This window comes from Cynocephalus volans, chromosome 18 (assembly GCF_027409185.1).
Source record: "Cynocephalus volans isolate mCynVol1 chromosome 18, mCynVol1.pri, whole genome shotgun sequence".
NCBI classification, from domain to species: domain Eukaryota; kingdom Metazoa; phylum Chordata; class Mammalia; order Dermoptera; family Cynocephalidae; genus Cynocephalus; species Cynocephalus volans.
Window position 1 is genome coordinate 12,476,411 of NC_084477.1, and position 13,587 is coordinate 12,489,997.

Below are 13,587 nucleotides of genomic sequence, written 5' to 3' on the forward strand. Positions count from 1 at the left end.
CCATCTGGCTGTGCCTATCTGGCAGTGTCTCCCACCAACAGCCAGAGAGGAACCGAGTCCTTCAGCCAAAGTGTCTGCAAGTAAGCTGTCTTAGTACTAAATCTTCCAGCTCTAGTAACACCTTCAGATGACTGCAGCCCTGGCCAACTTGAGAGCAACCTCCAGAACCACCCAATTAAGCTATTCTCAAATTCCCCTAATCCACAGAAACTTCGACATAACAAGCATTTGTTATGCTTTAAGCTACTAAGTTTTTTGTGGGGAGGAGGTAATTTGTTACACTGCAATCAGTAACTAACATGCCCTCTCTGAAGATGTCCCTCACATCACCAAGCTGAGTTAATACTCTATGTTGGAACACTTGGGCATACACTCACATCATCTGGTAGTGTTGGCAACTTAGTCTCTCTTCTGTCTACACTGAGAGCTACATATGAACAAAACTGTCTTATTAATCCTTGCATCCCCAAAACTAGGCATAGTAGATGTTCAATATTTATGTATTAAATTCAAATGGAAATGAGAAGAATTTCAAATATGGAAGTAAAACGAAATCCAACATGGATTTTATAAATATAAGCACCTTTTCTTTCTTCTTGAAATTCATATAATTCACAAGTAAGTAGGTAACCATAAGTAGCAAATGTGATGTCCACACGGGTATTAGGAAGATAAAATTATGTAATGGTTGGAAATAATTAAAACCCTATATGTCATCAGAATAACATCGTACTTATCCAGCATCATCTTGGAATAAAGTTCTCTGTAAAAGTGAATATATCAAACATAACTCAGGACAGTTTATGCCCTAAGTGATTATATCTTAAAAATATAACTATCATTATTGGAAGTGCTAGCCAGAGCAATCAGGCAAGAGAGAGAAATAAAGGGCATCCAGATTGGAAAAGATGAAGTCAAACTGTGTTTGCTTGCAGATGACATGATCTTATGTATTGAAAAACCTATAGACTCTGCCAAAAAACTCTTACAGCTGATTAACAATTTCAGTAATGTTTCAGGATACAAAATCAACACCCAAAAGTTAGTAGTGTTTTTAGACTCCAGTGATGAACTAACAGAAAAGGAAATCAAGAAATCAAGCCCATTTACAATAGTTGCCAAAAAAATAAAATACCTAGGAATCAATTTAACCAAGAAAATAAAAGATCACTACAATGGGAACTACAAAACACTACCAAAAGAAATTAAGGAGGACACAAAAAGGTAGAAAGACATACCATGATCTTGGATGGGAAGAATTAACATCGTGAAAATGTCCATTCTACCTAAAGTAATCTACAGATTTAATGCAACCCCCAACAAAATACCAATGACATTCCCCACAGAAATAGAAAAAGCAATCCTAATATTCATATGGAACAAGACAAGACCCCAAATAGCCAAAGCAAACCTGAGTAAAAAAAAAATAAAGCTGGAGGCATAACACTACCTGACTTCAAAATATATTACAAAGCTATCATAACCAAAACAGCATGGTGCTGGCATAAAAACAGACACTAAGATCAATGGAACAGAATAGAAAACCTGGGAATCAACCCACCTACTTACAGTCAACTAATCTTTGACAAAGGCAACAAGAACATACATTGCAGAAAAGACTGCCTCTTCAATAAATGTTGCTGAGGAAATTGGACATCCATATGCAGAAGAATGAAACTGGACTTGTACCTCCACCATATACAAAATCCACTCAAGATCAATTGAAGACTTAAATATAAGACCCCAAACCATAAAGTTACTATAGGAAAACAGGAAAAACACTCCAGGAAGTCAGACTGGGCAAAGACTTTATGAATAAGACGTCAAAAGCACAAGCAACAGAAGAAAAAATAAACAAATGGGATTATATCAAACTAAAAAGCTTCTGCACAGCAAAGGAAACAATCAACAGAGCAGAAAGACAACCTACAGAATGAGAGAAAATATTTACAAATTATACATCGGATAAGGAATTAATATCCAGAATATACAAAGAACTCAAACAAATATACAGTAAACAACCAAATAATCCAATTAAAAAATGGGCAAAGGAGATGAACAGACATTTTTCAAAGAAAGGCATACAAATGGCCAAAAGGTACATGAAAAATGCTCAGCATCACTAGTCATCAGAGAAATGCAAATCAAAACCACACTGAGATACCATCTCACCACAGTTAGACTGGCCATTATTAAGAAGACCAAGAATAACAAATGCTGGCAAGGATGCGGGGAAAGGGGAATTCGTCTTCACTGTTGGTGGGACTGTAAATTAGCAGAGCCATTATGGAAAACAGTATGGAGCTTCCTCAAACAACAACAGATAGAATTACCATATGGTCCAGCAATCCCACTACTGGGTATGTATCCAAACGAATGGAAACCATCATGTCAAAGGGATATCTGCACTCCCATGTTCATTGCAGCTCTATTTACAATACCCAAAATATGGAACCAACCTAAGTGTCCATTGACAGACAACTGGATAAGGAAAATGTGGTATAAATACACAATGGAATACTACTAAGCGATAAAAAAGAATGAAAATCTGCCATTTGCAGCAACATGGATGAGTCTGGAGAAATTTATGTTAAGTGAAATAAGCCAGACAAGGAAAGAGAAATACCACATGTTCTCACTCATACCTGGCTACTAGGACGGAAGTGAGGGAGGGCAGGGGAGGGGAGGGGAGGGGAGGGAAGAAGGGAAGGAGGGAAGAAGGGAGGGAGGGAGGGAGGGAGGGAGGGAAGGAAGGAAGGAAGGAAGGAAGGAAGGAAGGAAGGAAGGAAGGAAGGAAGGAAGGAAGGAAGGAAGGAAGGAAGGAAGGAAGAAGGAAGGAAGGAAGGAAGAGAAGAAAGAAAAGACCACAACAATGCATTGAACTTTCAGAAGGAGAGAACAAATCTAAGGATACTAGAGATGGGGGGGAGGGAAGGAGGGGTTTGCGGAGTAATAGGCATAGAAAAGAATAAAGAAAAATCATGATTTGTAACAATGAATATGCTAATAATAAATAATAAAATTTGAAATAAATAAATGACTCACTTTGATCATTTTTTTCTGGCATGTATTGCACATTTCTATGTACAGAGTAAAATGTACTTCCCTTCTTGGATAATGAAAACAATTAACTCTTTCCCTCAAAGACTCAAGGTAATTATTAAAGTCATCATTAATCATTTCTCTGAGCTGCAGTGTTTTCCCCTCCTACTTCCTCTTTGGTTATCATGCTGTCATCTTTAGACCTGAGATTGACTTTGGCAGCACTTTCCCTTTATAATTTTCAATGAGTATTAGGAAAGCACTGTCGTGAGAGTTCCTTGTAAATATACAGTAAATAACTTCTGAAATGTGTGAAATGAAGCAGAGTGGGAGACAGAAGAGAATAGCTAATTATACATCTATTAAGACTAGACACCCAAAGTATACTCATGTAGAGAGGAATGAAAACATGGGGCTATCAAACAGTTTATGTGTCAAACTATAAGACTATGAGTGACTTTTTTCCCCAAAAGTATATTATCATTATAACATCTTTCCAACAGAAAAAATATATATATGCTCATATATCTTACCTAATCCCTCCAGGGATACACAAATGTTAAAGAAGTATAAAGTTAGAGGGAAGCTCGGGAACCGTATGACTATTATACTTTTCCTTTACTGAACAAAGTAGTTGAATTGAATATTAACAAGTATGCAAAAACTCTGTGGAAAGTGCTATAGTATTATTAAGGTATTATTAATAAATATTTGTATGTCTGATATATACAGCTGTTCAGAAAAAGTACATTTAATAGGTTGTTTCAAACAGGGCTTATGGGGCTTTGGAAACAGAATATATTAACACTACAACCAAAGACTGACATTCTCCACAGGATGCTATAGTCACTCAACAGTGTTATGCTTTCCTGAGGAAATGTAAGACATAGTCATCCATAATTATAATAGTTCGCTCATAACACTCCATGATTGATGATGTGAGAAAGTGAATAAATGTTTGAATGTTTAGCCAAAAAAAGTACTTTTAAGATCAATTAACTCTTTGAAAAGATTTATAAAATCAACTAATCCCTAAGAAGACTGATCAAGACAAAAAAAAAGAAAAAAGAAACTGTAAATATCAGGAATGAAAAAGGGGATGTCATTTCAAAATGATCTTATAGACATTAAAAGGATAATAAGGGGACATTAGAACAACTTTATGCCAATAAATATGGCAACTTAAATAAAATGGATTAATTTATTGAAAAGCATAACTTACCAAAACTGACACAAGAAGAAATTGAAAATCTAAATAGCTATTAAAGAAATTAAATTCATAATCAAATATCTTTCCTAAAAGATAAAACTCCAGGCCCAGATGGTTTCTATAATAAATTCTATCAAACATTTGAGGAAGAAATAATACAAAACTAACAAAAATTCTTCCAGAAAATGGAAGAGGAAGGAACAATTCCTAACTTACATTAACAAGGAAGCATTTACCCTGATAACAAAATCTGACAAGGACATTGCAAAATAAAAAGATATATATATAGGGCCGACCCTGTGGCTCACTCAAGAGAGTGCAGCGCTGGGGGCGCAGCGGCGCTGGGAGCGCCGAGGCCGCGGGTTCGGATCCTATATAGGGATGGCGAGTGTGCTCAATGGCTGAGCACGGTGCGGGCGACATCAAGCCAAGGGTTGCGATCCCCTTACTGCTCACAAAAAAAAAAAAATATATACACACACACACCAGTATTCCTTATAATGCAAAAATTCTAAAAAAAAAATGGCAAATAGAATCTATAATGTAAAAAAGGATAATGTAATTAAGTAGAATTATCCTAGAAATGCAAATTTGGCTTAATATTAAAAAGTTAATGTTATTCATAATAGCAACATAATACAGGAGAAAAATACATTATCTTCTCAAAAAATGGCCAAAACAAGCACTTGACAAAATTTAACATCCCATTCATGATGAAATCTCCCAGCAAACTAAAAATGAAAAGAAATTTCTTCAATATGATAAAGAAAATCTATAAAAAATTTGTAGTTAACATCATACTTCATGTTAAAGCACTAAAACTTTTTCCTATGAGATTATGAATAAAGCAGGATAACCTCTTTTTACCACTTCTATTCAGCATTGTTCTGAACTATTTACTAGTTCTATAAATGAAGAAGTAAAAAAGTCATGACAATTGTAAAAGAAAAGTGAGACTGTCAGTTTTTGTCAACCTCATGATTATGTATGTAGAAATCCCTATGGAATTTTTAAAAAATAACAATCAGAACTGATATATAAATTTAGCCAGATTACAGAATATAAAAACAATATACAAATCTCAACTGTGAATCTCCTATTCACATTGCACAACTGGTAAACAAAATAATCAAAATTAATTTCATTTGCAATAGTATAAAAAATATCATATATATCTAACAAATAATGGGTATGACCTCTACTCTGAAAACTGCAAAACAATGCTGAGATAAACTAAAAAGGAGGATACTAAATGGAGGGATGTACCATGTTCATGAATCAGTAGAACAAATGTTAAAATGTCAATTCTTCTCAAATTGATCTATAAATTCAATTGCAATCCCATCAAAACAAAACTGACAAACTAAAATGTATACAGAAATGCAAAGGAAAAAGAAGAGCAAAGAAATCCTTAAAAAAGAAGTTGGAGGACTTACCCTACTTGATTCAAGATTTATTATGAAGTGATAAAAATAAAAACAGTATGGTATTAGCTTAAGGATACACTGGAATAGAACATGTAGTGCAGAAATAAACTGACTCATACATGGTCAACAGATTTGACAAAGATGCTAAGGTAATTTAATTTTGAAAGGATAAATGTTCCAACAAATGGTGCTGGAGACAGCTGTACAAAAAATAAACCTAGACCTTAACCTCACATCATACACAAAAATTAATTCAAACTGGATGATAGACCTAACTGCAAAAGCTAAAATAATAAAACTCTGAAAGAAAACATAAGAAAAATTTTTGCATAGGCAAAGATTTCTTAGGACATAAAATACAAGTATGAAGGAAGAAAATCATAAATGGACTTTAAAATTAAGAATGTTGGCTTTCTAGGACCTCATTAAGAAAATGAAAAAGCAGCCTACAAACTGGAAGAAAATGTTTGCAATATCTGACAAAGTTATTATATTCACAATATATTTTTAAAATCACAATTCTATAAAAAGACAAATACAAAAATATGGCCTAGATATTATACTCCTAGATGTTTACTCTAGGAGAAATGAAAGCATAAGTGTACACAAAGACTAATATATGAATGTGCATAGCAGCCTTATTCATAATAGCTACAAACTGAAAACACCCAAATCTTCATCAGTAGAAGAATGGATAACCAAATTGTGGTATATTAGTACAAAGGAACACCACTGGGCAATAGATTTTGTGATCCATATAAAAACACTTTGGTGAGCAAAAGAAGCCAGATACAAAAAAATTGCATACTATCTCATGATGATTATATTTATACAAAGTACAAGAAGAGGCCAAATTAATCTGTAATGACGGAATTTAGAAAGTGGTTATATTGTTGGGGGCACAAGGAAACTCTGGGATGAAGAAAATGTTGGGTACGTTGTTTAGAGTGGTGGTTCCTTTTGTGTATACAACTGTCAAAATTCACCAAACTTAAGATAATAAAAAAGAACCAGTTAGCTTGAGGGCTTATTCGACACCAAACAGTTGTAGAACTATCTTTTTTTTTATTGAAACATGACTGTATTTATCTGTGGCATACAGTGTTGAACATCAGTATCTGTGTGCAATATGTGATGCTCAAATCAGGATAATTACTATATTTATCATTACACAATGTAATCATTTTTTGCGGCCCTTTACCAATTTCTTGCTAACCCTCTACATGATTTTGCAACCAGAGGGGAGCAAAATAAAACCAAAATACCATGATCTTGATCTGGAGCTTCCAGGTGGTAGCCATACCCCAGCAGCGTGCGCACAGCCTCGCGCAGGCTGTCCTTGTTTGATTTCTTGGTTCGATCATCCAGAAGAGTGTAGGGAACAAGGCGAGGGTTTCTTCTGTTCTTTACATCCTACAGGAAAAAAAGGTACACAGTCATCAAAGCAGTACCAAGGGCTTTTGGAAATAAGGCAGCTACCAAACACATCAAAATGTAAAGCTTTTAGGGGTAAAAGCTTCCCATTCCACATCCCCTTTGTCTTAGGCTACAGAAGTTACCAAAACACTATTAATATAAAAGATTTAATCAAATGAATAAGTGCCTCAATTTAAAGCAGCACCTCTTCCGGAGAAGAAAGAATAACAAAAGCCAGCTTCAGTAATCTCTAACCACTCCCATCTATGTGGTCACAAGGCAATGTGCTAACTCAGAGAATAAGAAATTTCTGAGTGCAGTTCACTGACAAGTCTTTGATCTGAGAAGAGCCAAATTAGCACTGGTCACCCCTCAGTGATTTTGAGTCAACAGACAAGACAAGGCTGCTTTCTCTTGTTCAGAGAAAACCCCGTGCGTCATAAACAGTCATTCTATGTCCCTCAAACAGCTTGAAAAATATGCATTAGGTTGACTCCATCAACCAATGAAACCAGGCAATACCAGGAGTACTGAAATGACTACAAAACTCATAATTTTTCTATCATATAAAAGTCTCCGTAGTTAAAATGTTGCCGGCAAAGTGTGAGGACAAGCTATTTTGCTATTTTGGCAGAAGGAGGCCAAATTTTAGAGTGAGTACAAAACCTACTTTCAGGGAAGGCAGAGTTGCGTTAACTCCTAAAAGCATTTAGCGCATTGCCACTTAGGAAATTACTTCTTTCCACTTGCTCACAGAGACTCTACTATAGTATTTGCCAAAGTTTCCATATTTCAAGAAGCATCATCAATTCTTAATGGACTTCGGCATAAAGAGGAATTGAGAAGCTGTGGATGTCCCCACACCTTCTCAAAAATGAATAAATACATAAACAAAACAAAACAAAACAACTATGGAGGTGGACAGGGTTGCTCGGGTAGAAAGAAGGAAGAAGACTGTTTTGTCTCTTCTTTCTTTCCTCCCTCCAGCAAATTTGTACTGAATACCTAATCCTGATTACCTGAACACCTACCGACACCTGGAGTTAAAATCATCTGCAACAAAAACTTGGTGGTAAAACTTGATCTCAACTGATGTGAGGCTGTTTATAGTCTTTCTTTATCCCTCTTGGTATTGTCATGCCTACGTTGTGCTAAATTAATAGTAATTTACAGTTTGCTGCCCTATCGAGGTTGTTATGTAACATGTAGCATATCTTCATATGACCATTGTGAAAAGCACAAAAAATTCTAATTCTGAAATTCACCTTGCCCCAAGGGTTGTGAATAAAAAATTGTGGAACTGTTTTATTATTATTCTATCTCAATCGTTACATATTTCAAAAAGTTTCTCCTAGATTATAATCGGAGAGAGAGAAATGCCAATAAATCATGTCACAAATCGCCATTGTAGTAATATTCACTGTGAACCTAATATGCGTCTTTCATGATATAACACCCAGAGCTAAGGTCATCTAATTTCTGGAGTCCAACACTAAAAAGGTACTTTAGTATACATGTGCCAGTTCACTAAAATATCTACATGACATGAGTTTTAAACAGTCATTATTTAATCTCTCCTGTTACAAATTATGCTAATTCCCATTTAAGTCAATCTGAGACCGTGTGCTGTGGGATAAATTTCCATGCACCTGCTGGATGCCATAAGTCCAGCCCTGCCGGATCCGATCCCGAGCCCACACGTTGTGAGCATTTTCTGCCAACTTGTCCACCATTGCTTCTTGAGACGGGGTGAGTTTTATAAAGCTCAGGTCCATTGGTGCAGGCTTGTATCCACTTGTCAGCTGGTAACTACAAAGCAAAGACAAAGAAATATATCACTGGCCCTTTCATAAAATACCTATGATAGTCTCTCTACGGCCCCACCTAATTCCAGTGGTTCCATAAACCACAGTGGTAACTACTGGTAGAGTACCTGTCAGCAAGCCTGGATCCCTGTCACTTCAGCTAATAACTGATTAGGTGGAAAACCTACATGATCTTGATGTTTTTGTTTTTACACTGATAAAACAGGAATGAGACAACTTACCTCTCTCTCAAAGATGAGAAGGACCTATCATTGTTTGTGTTCCCAATAGTCGGGGCTTTTGTATAGTCTAAATCAAAATATTGGGTATCTACTAAAACATCTGATGGATTTCTCTTCCTTTAAAGTTCTTGTTTTTTTTTTCTCATCTTTTAAATGTTACACTAATGTAATATTTATTTTATAAATCAGTGTATCCTTTCAGATACTATCCATTCCTTATTCCACAGGGACATTTTAATGCATTTGTAATTTATTTCCCTACTGCCATTTCTACTTACATTATTTAGGAACCCTCTAAATAAGACAGAGGCGAGGAAGTAGAGAAAATCTCAGCTATATAATCATCTCAAATATGATTACATTTTATTTCCCTAGAGTTCAAGGAACTCTTACCAGAGACTACTTCCATATTCTGAGCTGGAGAGAGAAGGTACTAAAACAGATATAAGTTTTAATCTTTTGGAAGAAATATAAAATTGAAAATATTAAATTTTCAAGACGTATGTAGAAGGGCAATAGTACTGCCCAGCTTCACACAGACACACAACCCATTGTTTCATTCTATTTAACTGAGACTGGCACAAAGTCTATTTCACAACTGCTTCTCTTTCATTCTTCTGACATTGTTATATTTCCAAATAATCAACACTATATTGAGGTCCTGATCTGTTTCTGATCAACTTTTCTAACTGCCATTATACTTAAAACAGTTTCCAGCAGATAGTAGCCTTTTGATAAGTGGTTTTTGAAAGAATTAATTTTATCTACCAAGTTAATAAAAATATACATGCATCTTCATCTAAAAGATTCTCCTTTTATGCAAATGAAGAAAAAATTCACTAGATCATTATGCTAAGTAAAAAAAATTATCAGAACATGTGAGTAAATACTATGACCAGCATCATAACAAGGCAGCTCCTTGTGATCCACTTCATTCGCAGCAATCCCCAGCACCTATGCTACCGACCAATACATAGTAGGCATTCAGTAAAAATTTGTCAAATGCATCAATGTATTACAGTAATAAGTAATTTTTAAAGGTTGAATAAAGTTGGTTTTACCTTAATGACTCTCATTTCATTATAAAACATCCCACATTTTATAAATAACTTATTTACAGACAAACGTTTTAGAAATTTTTAAATAGATCAGATTGCAAAAATCATGGCTAATTACTGCCTTATGTCATTGAATTTACATTCATAAGCTAAATTTACAAATATGAAATTGCACTCCATTTTAAATAAGAACTCCGTATGTACGCACAACTAACAATAGCTTTTCTTTGTTTATTATTTAAAAAGCCACGAGATTTTTAAACCACTCATACCTATAATCATTGTATTTTATGGAATTCTTGTGTTTAAATCACCAGATAAATCTGTAAACTGGAAGCACTGCCATATATACAAGTTCTCATTCAGACAATATTTTCTTCAAGAAAGAGCTCCCAGTACATTTCAAATGCACGGACAGGTGATCAAAGTAGCAAGGTCTGATTTTCAAGTTTAACCCTATTTGCTGGAGGCAGCCTTAGGAGCCACGACAAAGAGGCCAGTCTTTCGTACTCCCCCACCCCACTGCTAACTTCTCAGTCCCCCAACTGGCCCACAGACACCCAGCACACAGTAGCACACAACCCTCTTCTTTCTCCCACTTTCCTATAGCCTTGATCCCATCGAGCTGTCACAGAGGACACAGAGATGACAAAGTGTCAGTATGAACATATGCATCATTGATCAGAGCCAACGCTACCTCGATGAGGGGTATGTGCCTTCTCAAAGAGGAAATATCCTCCCAGCAACTGATTATAGTGGTAGGCTCTTCAGAAATATCTCGTGGAACGGGGAGGTATTTTTGAGAGGTAGAGTACGGGAAGGAGGTCCTTCTAAATGAACAATTATAGACAAGTTCTATTAATGTGTAAAGCTGGATAAGACTGACATAATTGTTTCTCTTTATTTTCTATGCTTTCCTTATCCTATATAGGATTTCTTCTAGAGTTGCTTTAATTTGTGATTGCAATGGAAACTCATGAATTTGCATGTTTATTTGAAGTAACACAATGATTAGTTCACACTCACTTTCAGATGTAGATTACAATTTATTTTATTTGCTTTTCTGTATAACCCTGTGCAAGAAAAGATTTGAAGCTTAAAGTGGTTCTTTTCAATGGCTAATCGTTCCGTCCAAAATAAAGTTACACACTCCCACTTCACCTGAACTTTTTATTTCTACCTCTGTTCTACTTCAAAACATCTTATACAGTAAAAGTAAATACAAATATGTTTTGAAATTCAGACGTCAACAGACCATATTTGATAAAACTGCTGACATAATAAATGCTTCAACAATATGAATTCATGGTATCAACAATGATTTATAAAACCATTTTTCTGTGGGTAGTACCTCTTGACAAAGGAACTAAGAATCAAATCACTACATCAAATGAGATATTTTTAGAAGTAAATAAATGTAGTTTAGCAAATAATGTCCATTTCATCTTATGTTAGGTACACAAAGGTCAATCTATTGCTAATATGAGTTATTTTCTTCTTGTGGTTGATAAAGAACAAAAAACAAAGCCTTTTGAATAAAATGTGATCCACATGAATCTTGAAAGCTAAATCATTTCAAGTTTCAGATTTATTTCTGGACATTTAAAAGAAAAAAAGGAAAGACTTCTTTCCCCCCTCCTTCCCATCAACATCGTATCCGTTCACTTGTCTTAACAAGTTCAAGGAATTGTTGTGTTTTCTCCATTTATTTCTTTGTATATTTATTTATTTATTTTTATTTGCTCCCATAAATAAGTGAGAATATGTGGTATTTCTCTTTCTGTGCCTGGTTTATTTCACTTAATATAATTTTCTCTAAGTCTATCCATGTTTCTGCGAATGGTAGTATTTCATTTCTCATAGCCCCCAAAATAGGGAAAAGTCATATCATTATTAATTATATTAATACAAAATATGTATAGTTTATATTAAAGATGTCTATGTGTTACATTCTACCTTCTCGAACTTACTGGAAAAATTCTGCCAGAATCAGCCAATAGATATCTCTCTCCTACAATCTATTTGTTTAGTAGGTATAGCTCTTACTCCCTTACTTTAATATGCAAAGTCTCTGTGCTGTCAATCATCCTACAAAACCAGCTCTGGAAGAATACATATGGAATTAAATACATTCAATACGTTCACTTTCCAAAGCATCAAAATTCTTTTGTAGCTCTTAGTTTTATTTTGACAACTATATAATCTAATAAAATGAAACAAAAACAACAGTGAGTGTAATAAAATATCTCAACAGTCCAGGATTCAGTTTTCTTATAGTAAAATTTCTTTTTTAAATACCTCTGGAAACAAAACAAAGCAAAACAAAAGAACCTGGCAAACAGCCAGTTCCATTTGCATCAAATTACCAAAGATGTAAACAAAAAAACTGATAGCACTTGGCCCACTGATGAACTGTCATGTTAAGTAGCAATCCAGTTGTGTGCTTCATTCCCATCTGACCCGCGTTTTTCTTAGGCAGGTATTCTAAACAAGCGTTTGAAAAAGTGCTCAGTATAATACCACCAAAGGGTCAATTGAAGTGGTGCAAAAAAACCATGGCAGAATACCAAAAACACTAAGCAGCAAGCTTTTTATTTTTTTCCAGCCACCCCCACTGCCTAAGCTTACTTGTTTGGTATGAATCAAGTTAAATGAAGCTGAGAGATCATTATGTTGTGAAAGATGTAAGGTAAACACAAAAAGATGATGTCCAAGGTCAGTGAATGTTAGCTGTAAATTTCAAAACCAAATCAGCCCTTCAAGTACCTTGGAACAAATGGGAAAATCTCAGATGACTGCACACTAGAGATATTCAGAATAAGTTTTTCTGGAAGCACATCTACTAGAAATGAATACTGGGCTGACATTTTCACAGAAAGGGTATAGAGAATATTCAAAAACTATTCTCCAGAAAGCAAATACAGAAGAATTAATTTCAATGAAGAAATTAGAAGGAAAAGAACAAGGGTAATATTTCTTCTATTTCACTTTTTAAAGAAATAAACATGTAATATGACGATGAGCCCTGTGGGTGCACCCCCCCCCCCCAATTCCTTTTTACTTTAAGACCTTGCTGCACTTCTTAGTTCCTTTGAAACATAACCATGAGGAATCCACTGCCCAAGAAAGGGTCATTTCAAGAACTACAGAGAGAAAAAAAAGCTGTTCTTCCTTTTCAGGTTTTAAAATTTAGTCATGGGTCTTAATGATGGGGATGCCTTCTGAGAAATGCATCCACATGTGACTTTGTCATTGTGGAAACATCACAGTGTACTTACACAGCCTAGGTGGTATAGCTTACTACACCCCTAGGCTATATGGTCTAGCCATTATATCTTACTTCATCTTTGAGCAAAACGGTATGTAGCAGGCACATAACTGTATCTT

General features: G+C 35.1%; 1 protein-coding gene and 1 non-coding gene across 2 annotated transcripts in view; one reads left to right on the plus strand and one right to left on the minus strand.

Annotated features, from left to right (window-relative positions):
• RYR2 (ryanodine receptor 2) overlaps nucleotides 1–13,587 on the minus strand; it is a 448,094-nt gene that overhangs the window by 220,641 nt on the left and 213,866 nt on the right. The window contains exons 26-27 of the mRNA XM_063082911.1: nucleotides 8,745–8,904; nucleotides 6,945–7,092 (exon numbers count right to left, since the gene is read on the minus strand). Of these exons, the coding sequence (XP_062938981.1) occupies nucleotides 6,945–7,092; nucleotides 8,745–8,904 (308 nt within the window). The remainder of the gene's footprint in view (nucleotides 1–6,944; nucleotides 7,093–8,744; nucleotides 8,905–13,587) is intronic.
• LOC134366545 (small nucleolar RNA SNORA25) lies at nucleotides 3,799–3,927 on the plus strand. The gene has a single exon (XR_010022342.1). It is a non-coding gene; the product is annotated as a small nucleolar RNA SNORA25 (small nucleolar RNA).